The sequence below is a fragment of the Nomascus leucogenys genome, chromosome 20 (genome assembly GCF_006542625.1).
Source record: "Nomascus leucogenys isolate Asia chromosome 20, Asia_NLE_v1, whole genome shotgun sequence".
Classification (NCBI taxonomy): domain Eukaryota; kingdom Metazoa; phylum Chordata; class Mammalia; order Primates; family Hylobatidae; genus Nomascus; species Nomascus leucogenys.
In genome coordinates, this window is record NC_044400.1 from 39,083,094 (window position 1) to 39,102,687 (window position 19,594).

Here is a 19,594-nt window from a genome sequence, read left to right on the forward strand (position 1 = left end):
TGTCACAGAGAACTCACTTAGGGCAGGCATCACTGTTGTCTTTGCTAGATACTAAGTTAGGTCAATGTTTTCCTCCTAAATAGAGGAATGGAGCTCAGAAGCTGGTATCTTGGTATATCAGAGCTTATATTAGAATCTAGACCTCCAGACTCTAAGACAGTGCTTCTCAAACTCGACCGCCTTTAGCATCACTTTAGGGAGCTTTAAAAAATTCCAGTGCCCAAGCCACACAACAGATCACTTTAATCAGAATCTCAGGGGAAGCGCTTCAGATAATTCTAAGATGCAGCTTAATCCAAGACAAGGGGGGTCTGTTGTGCAATTTTAGTTGAAATCAGGAAGAGAAGAAAAATAAATCTCCTTAGTCCAGTAGCAGGTGCAGGATAAAAAGCTTGGAGCCAGGCAAACATCAGTTCCATGTTTGGTTAATGAGCAACTGTCAGCTACTGGCATGTGACATTGAACAAGTCATTGAACTGCTCTGTGCCCCAAATTTCCTCTATATAAGATAGAGATTTGTTGTGAGAATTCAAAAAAAGAGATAACACATATTAAGCACCTTATCCAATGTCTGACAAGAAACTCTATTCTTGATATTTATCTTTATTTGAACCAAGATATTTATTGGAACATTTACTTGACTTTGTAGTCTATGTTAAGTGTTGCATTTTACATGATCTTCTTGGGGTGACCATCCTGACCCCATCACAAGTGAAGTCTAGTTCACTGCAGTGGACAACAGAATAGAATGGATTGGAAGTTGGATAGAGATCAGACTGGACAGGGTAGGCAGAACCATATATGTTTATTAGATAACAATGGAAGAAAATAACCCTTATTCAGAGATATCCAGTGTTTTTCAAAATCCTCCATTCAGGCAATACAACATAATTCACCTACCAAGTAATGTAAGTTTGTTCTCCAACCTTATGGCAGATTCAAGTAGTAATTCTTCCCTGTTGTCAATGCTGGTTTCAGCTAAAAAATGATTCCTCAGCCACTCTGCATATTCAGTGTCACTCATGACCTATGGGAAGAATTAAAAGAGAGGTATGAAGCAAGCCATATGATCTTGTGGGAATACCAGGACTGACCTCTGGCAAAATATCAAACCATCAACTTGTTTTACATATTCCTCCCTCTGGGCACAGCCATGTCAGATTCATATCCTCACACCACCTGGACACTAGCTTCCCAAATTTTGTGGTCAGACTAGTGCAACAGTGATGATGGATGACCCTTTACCTCAGCATCTCTGGAAATTCTAGGCACCATATATGATGACAGTGGGTTAATGTCGTTAATTAAATCAGAAAGCATGCAGTTGGGAGTGGCCTCCAATTGACAGTTAAGTCCAGTTTGATTCTAATGGTGCAGTTGAGAAAGTGGCATCAGGGCTGTTTAGTTTGAAGGATTCTGTAACCAGCAGCACCTTTCACATCTTTTGATGGTTTTTTTTTTTTTTTTGGTTTTGTTTTGTTTTGTTTTTGTTTTTGAGACAGAGTCTCGCTCTGGCCCAGGCTGGAGTGCAGTGGCGTGATCTTGGCTCACTACAAGCTCTGCCTCCCAGGTTCACGCCATTCTCCTTTGATGGCCATTTTATGTGGTTAATGAATGGTAAAAAGAGAAGGGCCCTATGGGTGAAACAAGTCTGATTCCAAACAAAAATTAAATGAAATTCCTGGAGAATTGATCAATGATATATTTTCCTTTGTCTTTAGGTTGCCATAGAAGGAGAAATCTACATTTCAGTTTTTATAAAGCAGAGTGGAGTAAAGCGGGTGAGGCAATTCCCCTCTCTGTCTACTTATTCTTGCCCACAGGTCATTCGATTTGAGAGAATCTGACACCTGTTGGGCTACATTTTAATCAAGGGCAGGATCATTCAATTGAAAAGGCAGAGTTGGTTTGATCTTGAACTCTCCATTCTTCCTTTAACTGTGTGTGGGGCAGGCTTTTTGTTTTTGGTTTTGTTTTGTTTTGAGACGGAGTTTTGCTCTGTCGTCCAGGCTGGAGTGCAGTGGCGCAATCTCAGTTCACTGCAACCTCTGCCTCCCAGGTTCAAGCAATTCTCCTGTATCAGCCTCCTGAGTAGCTGGGATTACAGGCATGCACCACCAGATCTGGCTAATTTTTGTGTTTTTAGTAGAGACGGGGTTTCACCATGTTAGCCAGGCTGATCTTGAACTCCTGACCTCAGGTGATCCACCTGCTTCAGCCTCCTGATTACGGGCATGAGCTACTGTGCCCAGCCATCAGACTTTTGATTCCTTATGCAGCTGGTTGACTGAGTTCCTTGGGGTCTACAACAGATCCCACTTTCCCTAATGCAGCTCCCACGAACTAAACCTTGGGTAAGAAATGAAAAGTTCCGGTGAGAACGTCCCTCAAATAATTTATTGGAGCTCCATCTTCTTTCTTACTAAACTTTTGTTTAGAAAGGATATGCTATGTACCAAAATCATTCTCAATAAAGAATAATCAATACTGAGATAATATCTAGGATATTTACCTGGATTTACATATAAAGACTTACGGGCACACAAGAAAAGAGTATTAAGAACTTATAATGAAAAAATTAAGGCTGATCTGTGCCCTCATTCTTTCCAAAGCAGATTTAATGCTGTAAGACAGAGCGATCAACATTTTCAAAGTCCTGGGAGAAAGAAAGTAAGATCCAGAGATTTTTGCTCCCAGCCAAACAACTGTTTACATATAAAGGCACTCACACACATATTGAAACATGCAAGAACTTAGAGAATGTAACTTTCAGGGATCCTTGTAGCAAAATACTTTGAACAAACTTCAACCAACCAATATATGCAACAGAGAAGGTAAAAAGAGAGCCAGTGTCCAGGGAACCTTCCCCAGTGCCTGGATTAGGGTTTGCTACATGCTGGTTTTCAGTCAATGATAGTTAAACAAGGGAAAAAACAAAAAAGATGGAGCGCACTAAGCAGTCTCACCTTTTTTGCTATACATAAAGTACGAAGGCCTTGTTTGGCATAGTCATCCAAGTGCTTCTGGGTTTTCTCCCTTATTATCATCTGCTGTTTTTCCAGACTTGCTCCATCTGAAATAATAGACAAGACACTTGAGTCCCTACCAGTCTGCCAAATTACAGAAATACTGTTTAAAACAGTAATAGTTTAATCCATACTAAACAAACAAAAAGACTTCTGGTTTTGAATCCCAAATGGGTATCTGTAAAAGGGACCACTCAGAATAAATCTTTCCCTCGTTTCTTTCCCCTTGGGCAGAGGAAAGTACAAGAACCTGATACAAACACTGTTCCCAAATCATCAATAACGACAGTAACATAACTATAATGCTGCTAGCTGACATTTATTGGGCACTTTCCATTTGCTAGGCACTTGGCCAAAGGCTCTTCATACATTGCATGTAGTATGCCATTAAACCTTTCAGGAACCTGTAAAGGAGATACTCTAAGACCTATTGAGCTGAAGACTTAGGCGCAGAATAGCTTAGCTAACTTTATCAAGACCCAGCTAATGATGGAGTTCACCTTTGAACTCAGATCTGGGTAGCCCCAAAACTTACTTGCTTTCCCATCAAATCCTAGGCAGCTTCCCCCTACTTCACCAAATGCGATTAGTCCCCAAATATCTATTTCTTTGCCTTTATAAAGCCATCAAGTATGGTCTTTTAATCTCTGAGCTTTTCAAATCACTACTATTTCACTTTTGTATAAACTTACCTGGGGAAGCCACTGACAGTAACTCCATGATCACAGAATCAGCGCCCTTCGTATACACCACAACTTGATTGGAAAGGGGGTGCCGGACCACAACAGACATTCTTTTTCTTACTGAGTCAAAGGGCAGGATGTGTAGGAGTTGAAATGTTAATGGTCCCAAAGCAGCAAAGTCCACCATGACCTGCTCTGGTGTCCGAGACTGTAAAGTGCATTGGTAAGCCCTGGCAGCGTACACTAAGGCTGCTTCATCTGGGCTCTCGGCCTCATAACACAGGTTGCAAGCCAATGGCTGTCCAGGGAGGGACTCTGCCTTGCCATTCAGGAGGCCTGCATCACTGTGTTGTTTCTCTGTTTCTGTGCAGCAAGCTGAGCTACTGGAGCACTGGGGGCTCTTGCACACCTGGGAGACCTCTTCCTCCACAGGTGAAGCTGGTTTCATTCGACTAAAGAGAGGGAGTTTGCTCACAAAGGTGTTTGGAACTCCAGAAGATGGCTCCTTCCCACTGTTAAGCGATGGCGAACTTGATCTTCGGACCGACCATCTCTGGAAAAGACTTTTAATCTCTTCCAAAGACTTAATGGGCAACCCCCCCAGTGAAGGGTGTCTGATCTATGAAAGACAATTTAGAAAGGTTTCAATACAGTCAAAAGCAGTTTATAACAACTTTGAAGGCAAACTGGAAATAAATTAAATATAAAAAGAGTTACCACTCACTTAAATAGCTAGCAGCCCATTCCCTATTTACAACCACCATGGAAAATATTAATACAAATAAAAATTTGTTTTTAAATAAATATTCAGATAATTTGATTTTTATTAATATTTTTAATATTTATGTAATACTTTGCTAATATTTTAATAATATTAAAATGAATGACATACATTTCTACAATCATTTAGAAAGAAATTTGACAACTGATAATAAAAGACATAAAATGTTAATATTGCTAGCAGTGGACATCCTTCAGCAATTTTTTTTCTAAAGAAATAACTCGAAATACAGGAATTCCATAATCTTAATTGTGTGTATCCTAACCATAACAATTTTAAAATTATAAGCAAATTAAGTATTCAGTAACAGCAAAATAGACACATCTTGAAAGGTTATATAACATTTAAAAATAAAGCTTATAAATTCTATAGGGCAATACTGAAAAAGCTATGAGACTAGTGTAAAAAAAGTAACAAGTAGTAATATATATAACAAAAACAGCAGAAGAAAGCAAATCAAAAGATTAACAAAATGTATTTTTCTCTTCTATTTTCCAGATTCTACAAAAGTTTGTTACTTTGAATTTTCTTTTAAATGGACCAGTAAGCAAAGTAGCTTCATCAAGAAGAGTTATCAATATCATAATGTGGATTTGAATTTCTATTTTCATAGAACTTTTTCTTATTCGTACCCTGGTTTCTCTTAAATCTTAACTTTTATCAGTGATTAAACCGAGAAATTCACATTAATCATGGAAGGCCAGTTAACTGGATGGAAAAATTTTCTCATTCAGAAATGCTCAATAAATGAAAAAGGTTTCCTCTAAAAATAACTAATTTTATAATAATTTGAAGGTCTTATGCTAGTTGATTTTCAAACTTATCAGCAACTCAGAAATGAAGAGTAAAACACAATCACAGATGAGGTTTCTGTATCTCACATGAATGCTGATTAGCTACTTATTCACTGCCCTTCTATCATTACTTTGAAATACCATGAGGCTTAGACTCTCATATGCTTCAGAGATTGTCTTTCAAGCAGTAGAATATTATATTCTTCAAGAATAAGGCAATAATATTTCTTAAAAGGAGAACACCAAAAGATGCTTACTTTGGAAACAGATTTATTAGAAAAATATTTCTGGGAGAAAGGAACAGCCTTCGTTATGTAACTGCACAATCACTTTTTCAAAGAGCAACTTCCTAGGCAAAGCCTTGTAAAAATAAAGTTCCTGATGAAGCTCAACTTAATTGGAAGGAAATTGTTTTTATGTTAAAGTTGACCATCTCTGAAGCTGCCAAAAGAAAATGGTCTGATGGAAAATTAAATTAAATTGGGTTGTGCTGCAAATTGAATTTTAAGTGAGTAAAAGGTGAGATAGTTATACACAAGGAGGCTAGCACAGTAAGTGGTGAATCACCAGCCCGTTAAACAAGTTTTCCTCCTCACTGAAAATGAATTTTCTATGAATTCTAAGCTACAGACAGACTTTAAAAATCTAGCTTTTTTTGGCCACGTGTGGTGGCTCATGCTTGTAATCCCAGCACTCTGGGAGGCTGAGACAGGCGGATCACCTGAGGTCAGGAGTTCGAGACCAGCCTGGCCAACATGGTGAAACCCTGTCTCTACTAAAACTACAAAAATTAGCCAGGCATGGTTGTGGGTGCCTATAATCCCAGCTACTCAGGAGGCTGAGGCAGGAGAATTGCTGGAACCTGGGAGGCGGAGGTTGCAGTGAGCTGAGATCATGCCACTGCACTCCAGCCTGGGAGACAGGGTAAGACTCTGTCTCCAAGAAAAAAAAAAAGAAAGAAAGAAAGAAAGAAAAAAAATTCTCAAACATGATATTGAATCCGATACTGTATATTTTGCTTGATACAGTACATATGATGTTAGAGGTCTCAGAAGTCTCAAAGAAAGCTTCAATTTGGCAAATAAACTAAAGCAAAACGAACTGCTCTCATCACTACCCTCTTAGAGGCAAACAATGTAGTGGCACTGAGCTGTATTTCCTAGGGTCACATTCCACCTCCCCAACAAACCGGTTTTGTGACCCTGGGTACATTACTTAGCGTCATCTGTAAAACGGAGAATAGCAGGGTAATAGCATCTAACTCATAGGATGGTTAGGAGGATTCAACTTGTTAATACCAATAAATCACTTAGACCAGCGGTCCTCAACCTTTTTGGCACCAGGGATCAGTTTTGTGAAGACAATCTTCCACGGACGGGTTGGGTGGGACCTCAGATCATCAGGCATTAGATTCTCATACGGACGCACAACCTAGATCCCTCGCGTATGCAGTTCATAATAGGGTTCACGTTCCTATGAGAATCTAATGCTGCTCCTGATCTGACAGGAGGCGGGGCTCAGGCAGTAAGGCTCACTGGCCCTCTCCTCCCCTCCTGCTATGCAGACTGGTTCCTAACAGGCCACAGACTGTTACCAGTCTGCAACCAAGGGGGTTGGGGACCCATGACATAGACCATGGTAAGTGCAGAGCACAGGGCAAATGCTGAATCAATGTTATACAGCTGCTATTATTTATCATTTTTATCCATATATCAAGCTCAGTACAGATCCATTTAAACCCAAAATTCTCTTCTGGAAAGTGACCCTTGTTTGCATTACAGAACTTACTCACCTTTTGTCGGGGTTGGTTAGGAGCAGAAACCACTACTGTGTTGCAGATTGCCAATGCAATGAAGAAGTCGATGATGTACAAAGTTTCCAGTGGTGGATTTTGGATGGTCTCATCTAGTGGCATAAAGAGCCGAGGTGTAACCTGACTAAATTTGTCTAAAAGCCTGGTGTCTGGTACCACATCTGTTTCCTGAAGATCGAATAAGACAGTGTGTTGTTATAAGAAGTATATAAAAATTAGTTTTAAATCAACATGAGAAATAACTTGTATAGCCAGGATCTAAATGAATCATGAGATGGTAAACTTTATTTTTCTAAAAACAATTTTAATATATATTGTGTCATGGGAAGTGAGAATAGGAAAATAAAAGATATAAAAACAAATGGATAATCCAGAATGCACATTATTGATGGAGACTATCTAAACATTAAACTAAACAAGAGTTTAGTTTTCACCAAATCTAGTTGACTGTTTTCTCATTTTGAAATACATAATAGCAGAGGTAGATTTTATTGAGAACAGAATTCTACCTTAGTCATAGATTTATTCACCATCGCTTGATGAATACTAACTCTTAAACTTTGGGCATTATTCATACCATGTTATTGCAACAAAATATTTTATGGCTCAAGTTACTACTATTATAAAAAACAACTCTCCAAAAATAAAAATGATTATAAGCAGGCTAACATATTTTATCAGCATTTTCAAGTAATATAAGACATTAACAAGGGTTCTTCCAGATTTCTGATCACCACATACATTTGGCAACTATGCTTTCTTCTCAGTACAGGTTTGCTCTAAGAAGTTGTTATTGAAAAAAAGTACTCCCTTTTGTTTGACACAGTGCTTCTCACACTTATGTGAGAGTACTAGTTTTGACAAAATAATGTTGCAGAAGAAATCTAAGTATAATCCAGTAACATATAGTTAATTGCTTTAGAAATTTCTCAGCTGAGTCAAAGGAGGAACTACATGCTCAGAATCAAGGTTGTACAAAAGCACCATTGTATTCTAAGAGTCCTAGAGGCAGCTGGCTTGGAAAGCACACTGACTGCAGGAAAGCCAGGAGAGGAGATTTAGAGAAAAGAGTAAAATATAAGGATGCATGACATGGATTCAGAAGATTATGGCTTGCACTTAACGCTTAAAAGTTTGGTGAGAGTTAGCATAGGTTTAATAAGAAAAGAGCATGGGATGGAAACCATATGGGTTTAGATTCAGGTCTTAGCTCCACTGCATACTAACTGGAGGTCTTGGGCAGCTTACTTAGCCTCCTTTTCCTCTTCTGTCTAATGGTAAAAATAACACTTACCTCCCAGGTGGCTGTACAAAGTAAATGAGATAATGACTAAGATGAGACCAGTAGAACAGGAACCTAAGTCATTTAATGTTCCCTTTCCTTCTTTCTTTCTCAAATGACACACTCACCTTCAGATAGGTTAGCAGTCTCACCTGGCTTCCAGACTCACCAAGTTACCTGCTGTCAAAAAGCATTGCTAAGTTTCTATCTAAATTCATTAATTCTACTGGCTTGTGCTATTTGACTTAGCAAAATTTGAATCTTATTCAGTTTGATGGAGTTCATAGCCATTCATGAGCTGATGGCTATTAATTAGTAAGTTGGTCACATTCTCTCATGAGTCTCACATATATAGTAACTCTGAGCTGGCACTTGTGCTAGACTCTCAGTTACTCAGGGAACAACCCTGGCCTCAAGGACCTCCTTGCCAAAGTCAGTAGAAGAAAGGGATAAAGTTGAAAAGGGTTATTTATTTGGTCAATGAAGAGATGCCTGGGAAATTTGTTGCATGGTATTTTACCAAGGCCTATGATTATGCTCTTGTCTAGTGCTTATGAGATTCCACAGGTCAGGGCAATATTTCCAATGGCATCCTTTTCTGAATGTTAACATGGAATAAGCAAAAAATTAACAAAGAGTTCTATACTGAAATAAGTTTAAGAAATGTTTAAACAAGCTTTTTAATTTCAGCATTTCTCAGAGAGTTTAATGGGTATTAGGAATCTCCAAGAAGAGGCTAGTACGTACAGGCTTTCCAAATTCTATTTTTTAGAGATTTCTTTTATAGAAGACATTGGGGACTGAGTCAGAGACCACAGAAGCTAATAGTGATTTCATTGTATCAACGGTCTCAGCAATTATTTGCCTAATAATTGGTTCAGAACATAAGGATTATCTTGCATTCTGAAGTCAATCTAACATTGATGAAAGGTTTGCAACTTCTGCATTTGTGACAAATGCTATTTACTATGGTCTAAATGTTTGTGTCTCCTCAAAATTCGTATGCTGAAATCCTAACCCACAAGGTGATGGTATTAGGAAGTAGGGCCCTTTGGGGAAGATTAGGTTATGAGGGCACTGACTTCATGAATGGGATTAAAGTCCTTATAAAACAGGTCCCAGGGAGCTTGTCCACCATATGAAGACACAGTAAAGATGGTACTGTTTTTATGAACCAGGAAGCAGGCCCTCACCTGACCCCAAATCTGCTGGCTCCTTGAACTTGGACTTTCCAGCCTCCAGATCTGTGAAAAATAAATTTCTGTGGTTTATAAGCTACCCAGTTTATGGTATTTCATTCTGGTAGTCTGAATGGACTAAGACACTATTTAATGTAATGTAATGTAGTCAATGTAATATGCCATTCAGGGAATCTGATGACTGCACGACTGAAAGGCTGTGCTGTGGCCATGAGATCAGAGGAAATACTGAAGTTGGCCCAAGCTGGAGGTGAGTGGGAACAGTGTGTGAAAGTGGGGTTGTGTGGCTCTGTTCAGCAACACTGTGCAGAGAAGTATTGTCAAAATAAAGTAGGAAAAATCTAGAAGGTCAGGACCATAAAGACCTTGAAAAGCACCATAAAACAATATACATAAAAGAGCCCAGAAGATCTAAGGAAAGGTCTACACACAAAGAAGCTTCAGGCATGGCTCATTCTTCTACTTTAGTTGGTCCCACCAAAATAAGTTAATTTCTAGTGACTAAGAAGTTAGTCACTGAATTAAGGTGAAGATATAGAGTCACCACATGCGATTCTTATCTACATGACTGTATCCATAGCTGTTTCTCCCAAGATCCAAATCTTCCTTATTGAGACCCAGGATTACATTATTAACTTTTGCTCTTTTGTCAGTGATGGATGGCTTCTGCCTTCTCTGGATGCCTGTTAACTTCAGAACCAGACTCAAACCATCTTGCTTTAAATAATTCCTTACATAGATATGGAATCTCTCCCCAGAGAATTTGGAAGGCCCATTAAAGTAAGGACCACATCTTATTGATCTTTGGATCCTTAATTCAGTACTTGACACATGGGTAAGCAATAAAAGTGTATTGTCATATGTTACTATAATTTGCTAATCTCATATCCCATAAGGAAAGAGAGGGAGAAACAACCAGATGAAAAAGATGTCACTCTTTGGAAAATAAACACATATTACCTCCCACTGGGCTCAAGTAGATATCTTTTTAAAATTCAAGAAAATTTTTACTTCACATGAGAGCACAGATTATACAGTATGAGAGTATGATGCAGACAGCTTCTTATAACGTAAACAAAGCCCTATTTGGTTTCCTGGTGAGAGTCTAGTATCTTTGTCCTAATCTTGCATGGTATCTGCCTATCTCAAATTTTAGATTTACCCTCATAATTCCTATTATGCCTTCCTATTGAGAGACAGGACTAGCTGGATTTCCTAGGCTGACTAAGAATCCCTAAGCCTAGCTGGGAAGGTGACTGCTTCCACCTTTAAACACGGAGCTTGCAACTTAGCTCACACTCGACCAATCAGATAGTAAGGAGAGCTCACTAAAATGCTAATTAGGCAAAAACAGGAGGTAAAGTAATAGCCAATCATCTGTTGCCTGAGAGCACAGTGGGAGGGACAATGATAGGGATATAAACCCAGGCATTCGAGCAGGCAACGGCTACCCTCTTTGGGTCCCCTCCCTTTGTATGGGAGCTCTGTTTTCACTCTATTTCACTCTATTAAATCTTGCAACTGCACTCTTCTGGTCCGTGTTTGTTATGGCTCGAGCTGAGCTTTTGCTCGCTGTCCACCACCACTGCTGCTTGCCACCGTCGCAGACCCGCCGCTGACTTCCACCCCAGCGGATCCGGCAGGGTGTCTGCTGTGCTCCTGATCCAGTGAGGCGCCCATTGCCGCTTGCCATTGTTCCTGCATGGCTAAGTGCCTGGGTTCGTCCTAATCGAGCTGAACATTAGTCACTGGGTTCCATGGTTCTCTTCCGTGACCCATGGCTTCTAATAGAGCTATAACACTCACTGCATGGCCCAAGATTCCATTCCTTGTAATCCATGAGGCCAAGAACCCCAGGTCAGAGAACACGAGGCTTGCCACCATCTTGGAAGTGGCCCGCCACCATTTTGGAAGCTGCACGCTACCATCTTGGGAGCTCTGGGAGCAAGGACCCCCCCCCACCCCCCATGACATTACTAAGTTGTAGATTTCACATTCAGATTTACTCCTTTCTTTTTTTTCTCTCTGTCCTCTATTTAAATTCAAATTAACAAGTAAAAACTAGCCAAAACTCCCTTTGCCCTCTAATAGTGTTTGTTGAATCTTTTGAATGGCTTTCATATAATTTAAATGTTAAATTTGTTTTAAAACAGAGCGAAGCAGCAGCCCACTATAATTGTTTATGCAAAACTTTAAAAACCCACAGTTTAGTAACGGACAAAGACACTCTAGATGGGACATAAAGTTGACCAAGGAGCTCTAATACTGTTCTTCACTCCTCCCCTAGTTCCAACTGTACCCGAGGTTTTTCATTTCATTGCCGGATGCCACTCTACTCATTTTAAGGGTTCACCACTCCACCACTGCAACTTTGGCTTAAGAGTGGACACAAATATCTTCTACTGCCACCATCCCCTCCCCACTGATTCCTAAACAACACAGTCCTGAAAAAAAAAAAAGAAGCAAAGGTCAATAACCACATGCTGACAATTCCTCCTGCACACCACGTTCTCCCTTGGCCTTGTGGTTCTGAATGTCTGCATGTACCAAGTGCTGTCAGCTCCAAATGCCTTTCCTTCCTTTTCCAAACTGTGAACCTCTCTCTACTCATTAGTTTAATCCTAACTCAAGTTGTAGCTCTTCCGGGCAGCTTTTCTTGATCCTTCTTCACTCCCTTAGAGCTGATCACTCCCTTCTTCGTGACCTTACTATACTTTGGATTAACTACTATGACTACATCTTTAATACAGGTTTATAATTATTCATTTATATGTCTATTGTCTCTACCTAGAACAAAACTGAAGGCTGAAGCCATGTCTTATTCACTTTATATCCCCATGTCCAGTATTGTGCCATGCCTTCCATTAATTCATTAATAAATTCATTATCCCATAAACATTTATTGCTAATCTGTGGTGCCAGGCACCCCTGAAGGTAAGAGGAGTGCATAGAACAGACAGGATTCTGGCTTACATGGAACTCACATTCTACCTGGGGGGAGACAGTAGATCCAAAACTATCCCAACAGCAAATAAATAAGATGCCTTTATATTGAGACAGAGAGAGACAAGGGAGAGATGGAATGTACTTGGAACTGGGTGGCAGAGAAGGCTTCACTGAGAAGGTATTTGAGCTGAGGCTCAATGACAGAAAGGAGACAGCTATACAAAGATCTAAGAGAAGAGCATTTCATGTAGAATAAACAGTATGCTTGTTGAATGAAAAGCTCCAGAAGATTAAAGACACATAAACATACTGGCTTACAAAGTAAAGGTTTCTATTTCTAAAACAGATACTATGAACCCAGGACTCATAGGCCTCAGTGACATTCTAATGCCCAAAGGCTGGTACATCTTCATCAGTACCCTGCCTAGCATCCTCACTTGCTGGCTCATAACTTGCCTCCTTTGAAGGGTGCCATCTTACAACCTTCCACTTTTAGACATCACAATTCTCAGAATGCCCTCAAGCTGGTGTTCTTAACCTGGGCTCCATAGATGGGCTTTTAGAATTTTATATGATATATTTACAGATGCTCATTTTTCAGATCAAAGATTATGTAGTTTTCTCAAAATAATCTTTAGTCTTCAAAAAGGATAAAATCAACTTGCTTAGACCAAGATTGGGAAATAATCTTATATATTGAGAAGACCATGACCTAGTTATTCTATATATTAGGGGTATGGTTTTGCAAAACACAAACAAAACAAGGACAACAATAACAGCAGCATGAGAGCATCCATATAATCAGCAATGACATTGGAGTATAAGGCAAATGAAAAGAAAATGGCCCAGATGAAAAGACAGCCTGGTAAGTAGCTTCCTTCAACAACCTTTAAAAGTATTTTATTGAGAATGGACATGCCAGCCATTGTGCTAGATGTTGATTCAAGATGGATAAATCCTTCTCTCACGGAGTTAATGGTGGATTGCCAGAGGCAGAAATAAGACCAATGCCATGTGGATGAAGGGACGGAGGGACGATGTAAACAGAGCTTGGACACTGAAAGAAGAGAATCTGAGAAGTCTTCAGAAAAAGGTGATAATTTAGTTCTTAAAGAAATAAATATTTCACCAGATTTGATGGATAGAGGCAGTATACGAAGAGAGAATATATTTTAGACACAGTAAATTTATCTATAAAGGGACAAAGACTTTAAACTAAGAAATAACCAATCATTTGTTCCACGAATAGGGTGAGGTTTGGTCAAGAAACCAATAAGGTGTGGCACAGAGCCACCTTATTACCAAACTGTGCTGCTTCTGTCTAAACAAGAGCCAACATGTTCTTACTTTCAGGTGGATGGAACATGAAAAAGTTCAATACAAAGATAGATAAAAAGATATAATAGAAGAAAATATATCGATAGAAAAACAGAAGAAAAATATATTTCTGATATGGGCTTACAATGAGTACACAGAACGAACTGTGTACATTCCTTTCTTCTTCCATTTCAAAAGTTGGAGAAATATTAAGTCTTGGAATCACTTGACATACGGCTAAGACGTAATATAATAGTTTTTATATTAGTGCCACAGAAATGAGCTGGACTGAAATGATCACTCCAGTTGCTGTGATTATGCATTTGTTGACAATTTGAGAAGAGCCAGGATCCTGGGAAGCTCAAGGCCTTCCCAGGACAAATGAGACTGCAGGGGTCTACTCATATCATGTCTCTACTGTGAAAACCATATGATAAATTCAATGTAGAAATACAAAGCTTCCCCAAAGCTGGTTTATTCTTGTTATGTCACCTATTTTGTAGGTATTATCAGTCTGATGGCTGGGAAATCTTCATCTTGGTAAAACACAAGACTTAATAAAATGTAAAAGGCAGAGAAGGAAATTGAACTTTTATACAGATAATTTTAAATACAGCAAAATTTTGATTCCTAATTTTTTTCACACATCCTTTCCCTCTTTTTCCCATCATCTACATGGTCCTCTAGTTTTTCTGGAGTAAAATGGATTTGTTAATGGGTGTGACTAGACAGTTCCTGACACTTCCCACTGGAACTCATGAACACATTCTGTTGAGCTCTGAAATTGATGTATTAGAAAATGACCTTCTGGAGCCAGGAATAGGGAAAAACCACAAGTTTGGTGGGATTTGGGAGATTACAGAGCAATAAAAAGGCCTTCAATGTACCACATGGCCTATGAATGTCCCTATCAATTACACATGCTTATCTGACTACGAGATAACTCTGGTAAGCTTTGCTGGTTCTGAGAGTGCGCCATGATTCTTAAACCAAGGCAGCCTTCTTCAGGCTCACACATCATCAGCCCCAACCAGAAATATTCTATTTTTTTTCAGAAATGGTATAGTACCTCTCAACATTGAGTTATTTTTTAAAAGTAGGCTAGTGTGATATTGTTTGTTTATATTTCTAATTATGTGTGGTGATCTTGCTGAGCTGCAATCATGTAGTCTCTTCTAAGGTAGAAAAGACAACAGAGTTTGACTCTGTCATAATTACAAGGCTGTTCTTTCATCATACATTGTGGATGTGCAAGATTCTAGTCATGCATTCATACTTACAATGGGGCTACTGAAAGCAGCCTGTCTGGAATGAGGCACTTCACTGGCTCCTTCTCCACTTCCTAGAGTAAAAGAGCTCCCAGCAAGATGATTCGAGGACTTATTTCCCAAAGGCCCATTATGAACTGCCCTGCAGCTGGGGGCTCTCGGTTTTGCCATATTGCTGAGGGAACTGCTGACTGTGTCTGTAAAATCTTCATCTTCAGAGACAGCTTCCTGATAGGACTCCAACCTCCTGGCTGTGGGATAAAAAGCACACTGTGTCAACATCTGAGAAGAACCACTTGTAAGTTGAATATATCAGGCAGTTACTTAAGCAGTTATTTCACACCATCTCCTCCCCTTTCAAACCTGGCTGCCAAGGCCTACCTCCCATAGCCTTGGTCAGTGAACTTACCTTATACCTCACTGAGAAGCAATCAGATCAAAATTCCCTTCTTTTTCCATCATCAAATCTACCAACTTATCTGCATCGGTACTCATACTCTCGGCCTTTCCTCCTCCTACTGTGGACAAAGAATCTCTCTTTGTTTCAGACACGAAATTCTCCACTTGTCATCTGAATCTCACCTCTCTGAACTCAATGACTTCACCCTTACAATTCTTCCCTCTTTCACTGACACCAATCTCTCTTTAAGTAATTTCATGGCTTTCTGTCCCCATCTCTCCACTGACATTGCTCTTGTCAAGGTCACCAATGAGCTCCATGTTGTCAAATCCAATGATCACATCCATCCTTATCTTATGTGAACCCTTAGTAATATCCAACAGACTTGACCATTCTTTCCTTCTTGAAATGTCTCTTTTGGTTTCTCTAACATCACACTTAACTGTTTTTCCTCCTACTTCAATGACTGTTTCTTCTTAGTTTCTCCTGCTGTCTCTTCTTTTTAGTCCTCAAATACTGGAGAGCTGCAGAAGCTCCTTCCCTTCTCTGCGTGCATCTCCCTTGGTGATCTCAACTGGTCCCATCTTTGAAATGACCTCACTGGGAAGTGAAGACTTCCCAGATCTGACCACACAATTTAAAATAGATCCTACGCCAAGACCTACCACCATCTACACATATATACCTTATTTATTTTATTTTTTGAATCATCCAGTAGAATACAATCTCCAAAAGGTCAGAGAATTCTGTCTGTTTTGCCAATATGATAATCTCAGACTTCAAAGCAGCAGTTGATAGGTACTATCTTTGTAAATGAAACTTAACAACTTATGCAGTTACTTAAGCCAGAAATCTAGAATCCTCCTAATTTCCTATCTTCTTTCTTATTTTCAAAGTATCACTAACATCTGTCCTCCATACATCCAAAATATATCTCAAATAACTCTACTTCTCTCCATATCCATTACCTTAGTCCAAGCCACCATCATCTCTCAACTGGACCAGTGCAATAGTCTCATAACTGGTCTCCTTGCCCCTCTGCAATCCATTTTTCAAATAGTAGCTAGAGTGATCTTCCTAAAAGATAAAGCAGATCAGATCACTTCCTGCATAAAACACTCCAGTAGCTTTACAATTCACTTAGAAAAAAATCTGGACTCCCTATCCTGGCTTAAATAACTCAAGATGATCAGAGTCCTGCTGACCTATCTAACTTTGCTTCTCTTTCTACATGCCCACTAAAATCCAGACTCGCTGGCCTTCTTTCTCTACTTTGAAAAGTAATAAGCTCACCCCTGCCTGAGGGCTTCTTTACTAGATGTTCCTTCTGACTGGAAGCCTTTCCTACGGAATTTCAAGATTATGTCATTCAGATCTAAGCCCCATGTCCCACTTAGAGAGGCCTTGCCTGACCCTCCAGTTCAAAGTGGCCATCCAATCATTTTATATTATACCACCTTATTTTAATTTTCTACCAAGTACTTATCACTAATTTTTTCTTGATTTAAAAAAGTCATATATTTGTGAATATTTTCTCTAATAGAAACTCTATGAGAGCAGGGGACTTGTGTGAATTTTTCAGCTTTGTATCCAGTGTCTGGAATATAGACCATCGATAAATACGTGCTTGTTGGATTGCCAGTCATCTCTATTCAGCCTAACTCTAGCTACAGAATAAAGTATGGCTTCAGGTAAGTTATTCTACGAAGTGAAGAATGTTTGCACATTCTATTTTTTTCATAATAGTTATTGTCTGTATTCTTTAAGGGCAAGGAGAGGCTAAGGGTCTATGTGGTGATCCTAGGTTCCAGTACCAACTCTTCCAAAGACTAAGTGGCTTTCAGCAAATCACTTGCTGTTTCTGGGCCTTTGTTTTCAGAATGAAACATTTCAGAATGAACGATTTGGATTCGGTGACTTTAAGATCTTTCCCAGCTCTGCAAGTCTCATTATATAATCTGCCTAAACAACAAGGAATGTTTCCCAGTATGACCTTCCAGCTTCAAAAACTGGTTTACATATTGTGTCCCAAAGATTCTGATCTCCTCCATTTTCATCTATGCCTTTGCTTGAAATATTCATTCTCGTCCTTTCTGTTTACATAAATACTGAACATCTTTAGAAGTTTAGTTCAAATGCCAGCTCCTCCACAAAGACCTCTGTAACTATACTGGCTCTTACTCATACCACTCATTGGGAATTTATAGATTACATGTGCAGAATGTACCAGGCATTTGCTTATGTACCAGGCACTTGCCTCGTTTAATCACTGTATCTCAGCAGATGCTATTAATACCTGCATTTTACAAATAAGTAAACTTAAGTAATTTGCCCCATCTCACAAAAATGGTACAAATTAGTCTTAAAATCAGTTCTGTTAGACTGCACAGCCCCATGCGTTACTGTTTCTGAATCTACCTATACATGTTAACAGGGCCAATTTTTAACACATGGCCAATATCCCCTGCTTAATTTCAATGAGTCCATGTTTTGTCATTTAAATAAAAATTTATTAGATGAATAATAAAGGAATGAATCAACAGACATGTGAATGCAATATTCCTAGTATTAAGGGAAAGTTGTGGGGTAGGGGGTTAATATTTTTTGAGGTCCTCCTTTTTTCATGCATATATATGTGTGTGTGTGTGTGTGTGTGTGTGTATGTATAATATATGTATACATATTCCCTTTTTATCTTCAAAATAATGCCATCAGGTAGAAACTAACACTGCCCACTCTGCAGCTGAGGAGATTAAGACCCAGAGAGATTAAGCAGTTCAACCATGGTTAAACAGCTAGTTATCGGTGGAGCTGGAAGTTCGATTTAGGTCTTCTGCCTCCAAAGCCAGCACACTGCCCACTAGATTATAGCTCCTCAGCAGTGATTTGTATATAAGAAGTTAGCTCAGTGGTTCTCCACATGGGTTGAATTTGTCCCCTGGGGGTTTGGCAATGGCTGTAGACACTTTTGCTTGTTATAACTGGGCGAAGTGTGCTGCTGGCATTCAGTGGGTGGAGGCCAAGGATACTTCTAAACATCTTACAATGCTCAGGACAGTCCCCCACAACAAAGATTAATCTAGCCCAAATAGTGCTGAGACTGATAAATCCTTGAGTAGCTCAAGGAATTTATTGATGATGTAACACCATTTTAAAAATATTTTAAAAATACAGAAGTTTCCCCTTATTCACAGGGGATATGTTCCAAGACCCCCAGTGGATGTCTGCAACCATGGATAGTATTGAACTCTAAATATACTATGTTTATTCATATACATACATACCTATGCTAAATGTTAACTTATAAATTAGGCATAGTAAAAGATTAACAATAAAAAAATAATCATAAAATAGAACAATTATAACAATATACTGTAGTACAACTTATGTGAATGTGATCTCTCTTTCTCTCTCTCAAAATATCTTATCTTACTATACCAAAGGTAATTGAAACCGTGGAAAGTAAAACCACAGATAAGGGGGTAATACTGTACTTCAAAACACATATAAACATGAAGGCTATATTTAATGATCGTGTAACTTCTAGCCATCATTAGGGAAATCAGTCATCATGCAACTATATAATTAGTATAGTTCCAGGTAGCTCAGCTATTACTGTAGGGAAAACTTGTTCAGTCAGTACAATTGCAAAAGTGGAATCAAGAAGACATGAAGTGACTCAACCTTTAATCATTTTGTGGAAGCTATGAAAAGGAAATAGGCCAGGCCTGGTGGCTCAGGCCTGCAATCCCAGCACTTTGGGAGGCCGAGGTCGGTGGATCACCTGAGGTCAGGAGTTTGAGACCAGCCTGGCCAACATGGCGAAACCCCATCTCTACTAAAAATACAAAAAATTAGCTAGGTGTCGTGGCGGGTGCCTGTAATCCCAGCTACTTGGGAGGCTGAGGCAGGATAGTTGCTTAAACCCAAGGAGCAGGGGTTGCAGTGAGCCAAGATCACACCATTTCACTGCAACCTGGCGAGACTAGACTGCTTCTCAAAAAAGGAAATAGACCAGTAAAGTTACAATGTGATTCAGAAAACAAAGCTACTGGAGCTGTAATTCCAGGCTCAGTGAGAATTTT

The 19,594-nt window shown here is 39.3% G+C and overlaps 1 protein-coding gene across 1 annotated transcript in view; it reads right to left on the minus strand.

Moving 5' to 3' along the window:
- The window catches only part of ATP10D (ATPase phospholipid transporting 10D (putative)), a 78,596-nt gene that overhangs the window by 31,499 nt on the left and 27,503 nt on the right, over positions 1-19,594 (minus strand). The window contains exons 9-13 of the mRNA XM_030800929.1: positions 15,122-15,360; positions 7,077-7,265; positions 3,719-4,328; positions 2,967-3,073; positions 901-1,027 (exon numbers count right to left, since the gene is read on the minus strand). Coding sequence (XP_030656789.1) covers positions 901-1,027; positions 2,967-3,073; positions 3,719-4,328; positions 7,077-7,265; positions 15,122-15,360 — 1,272 coding nt within the window. The remainder of the gene's footprint in view (positions 1-900; positions 1,028-2,966; positions 3,074-3,718; positions 4,329-7,076; positions 7,266-15,121; positions 15,361-19,594) is intronic.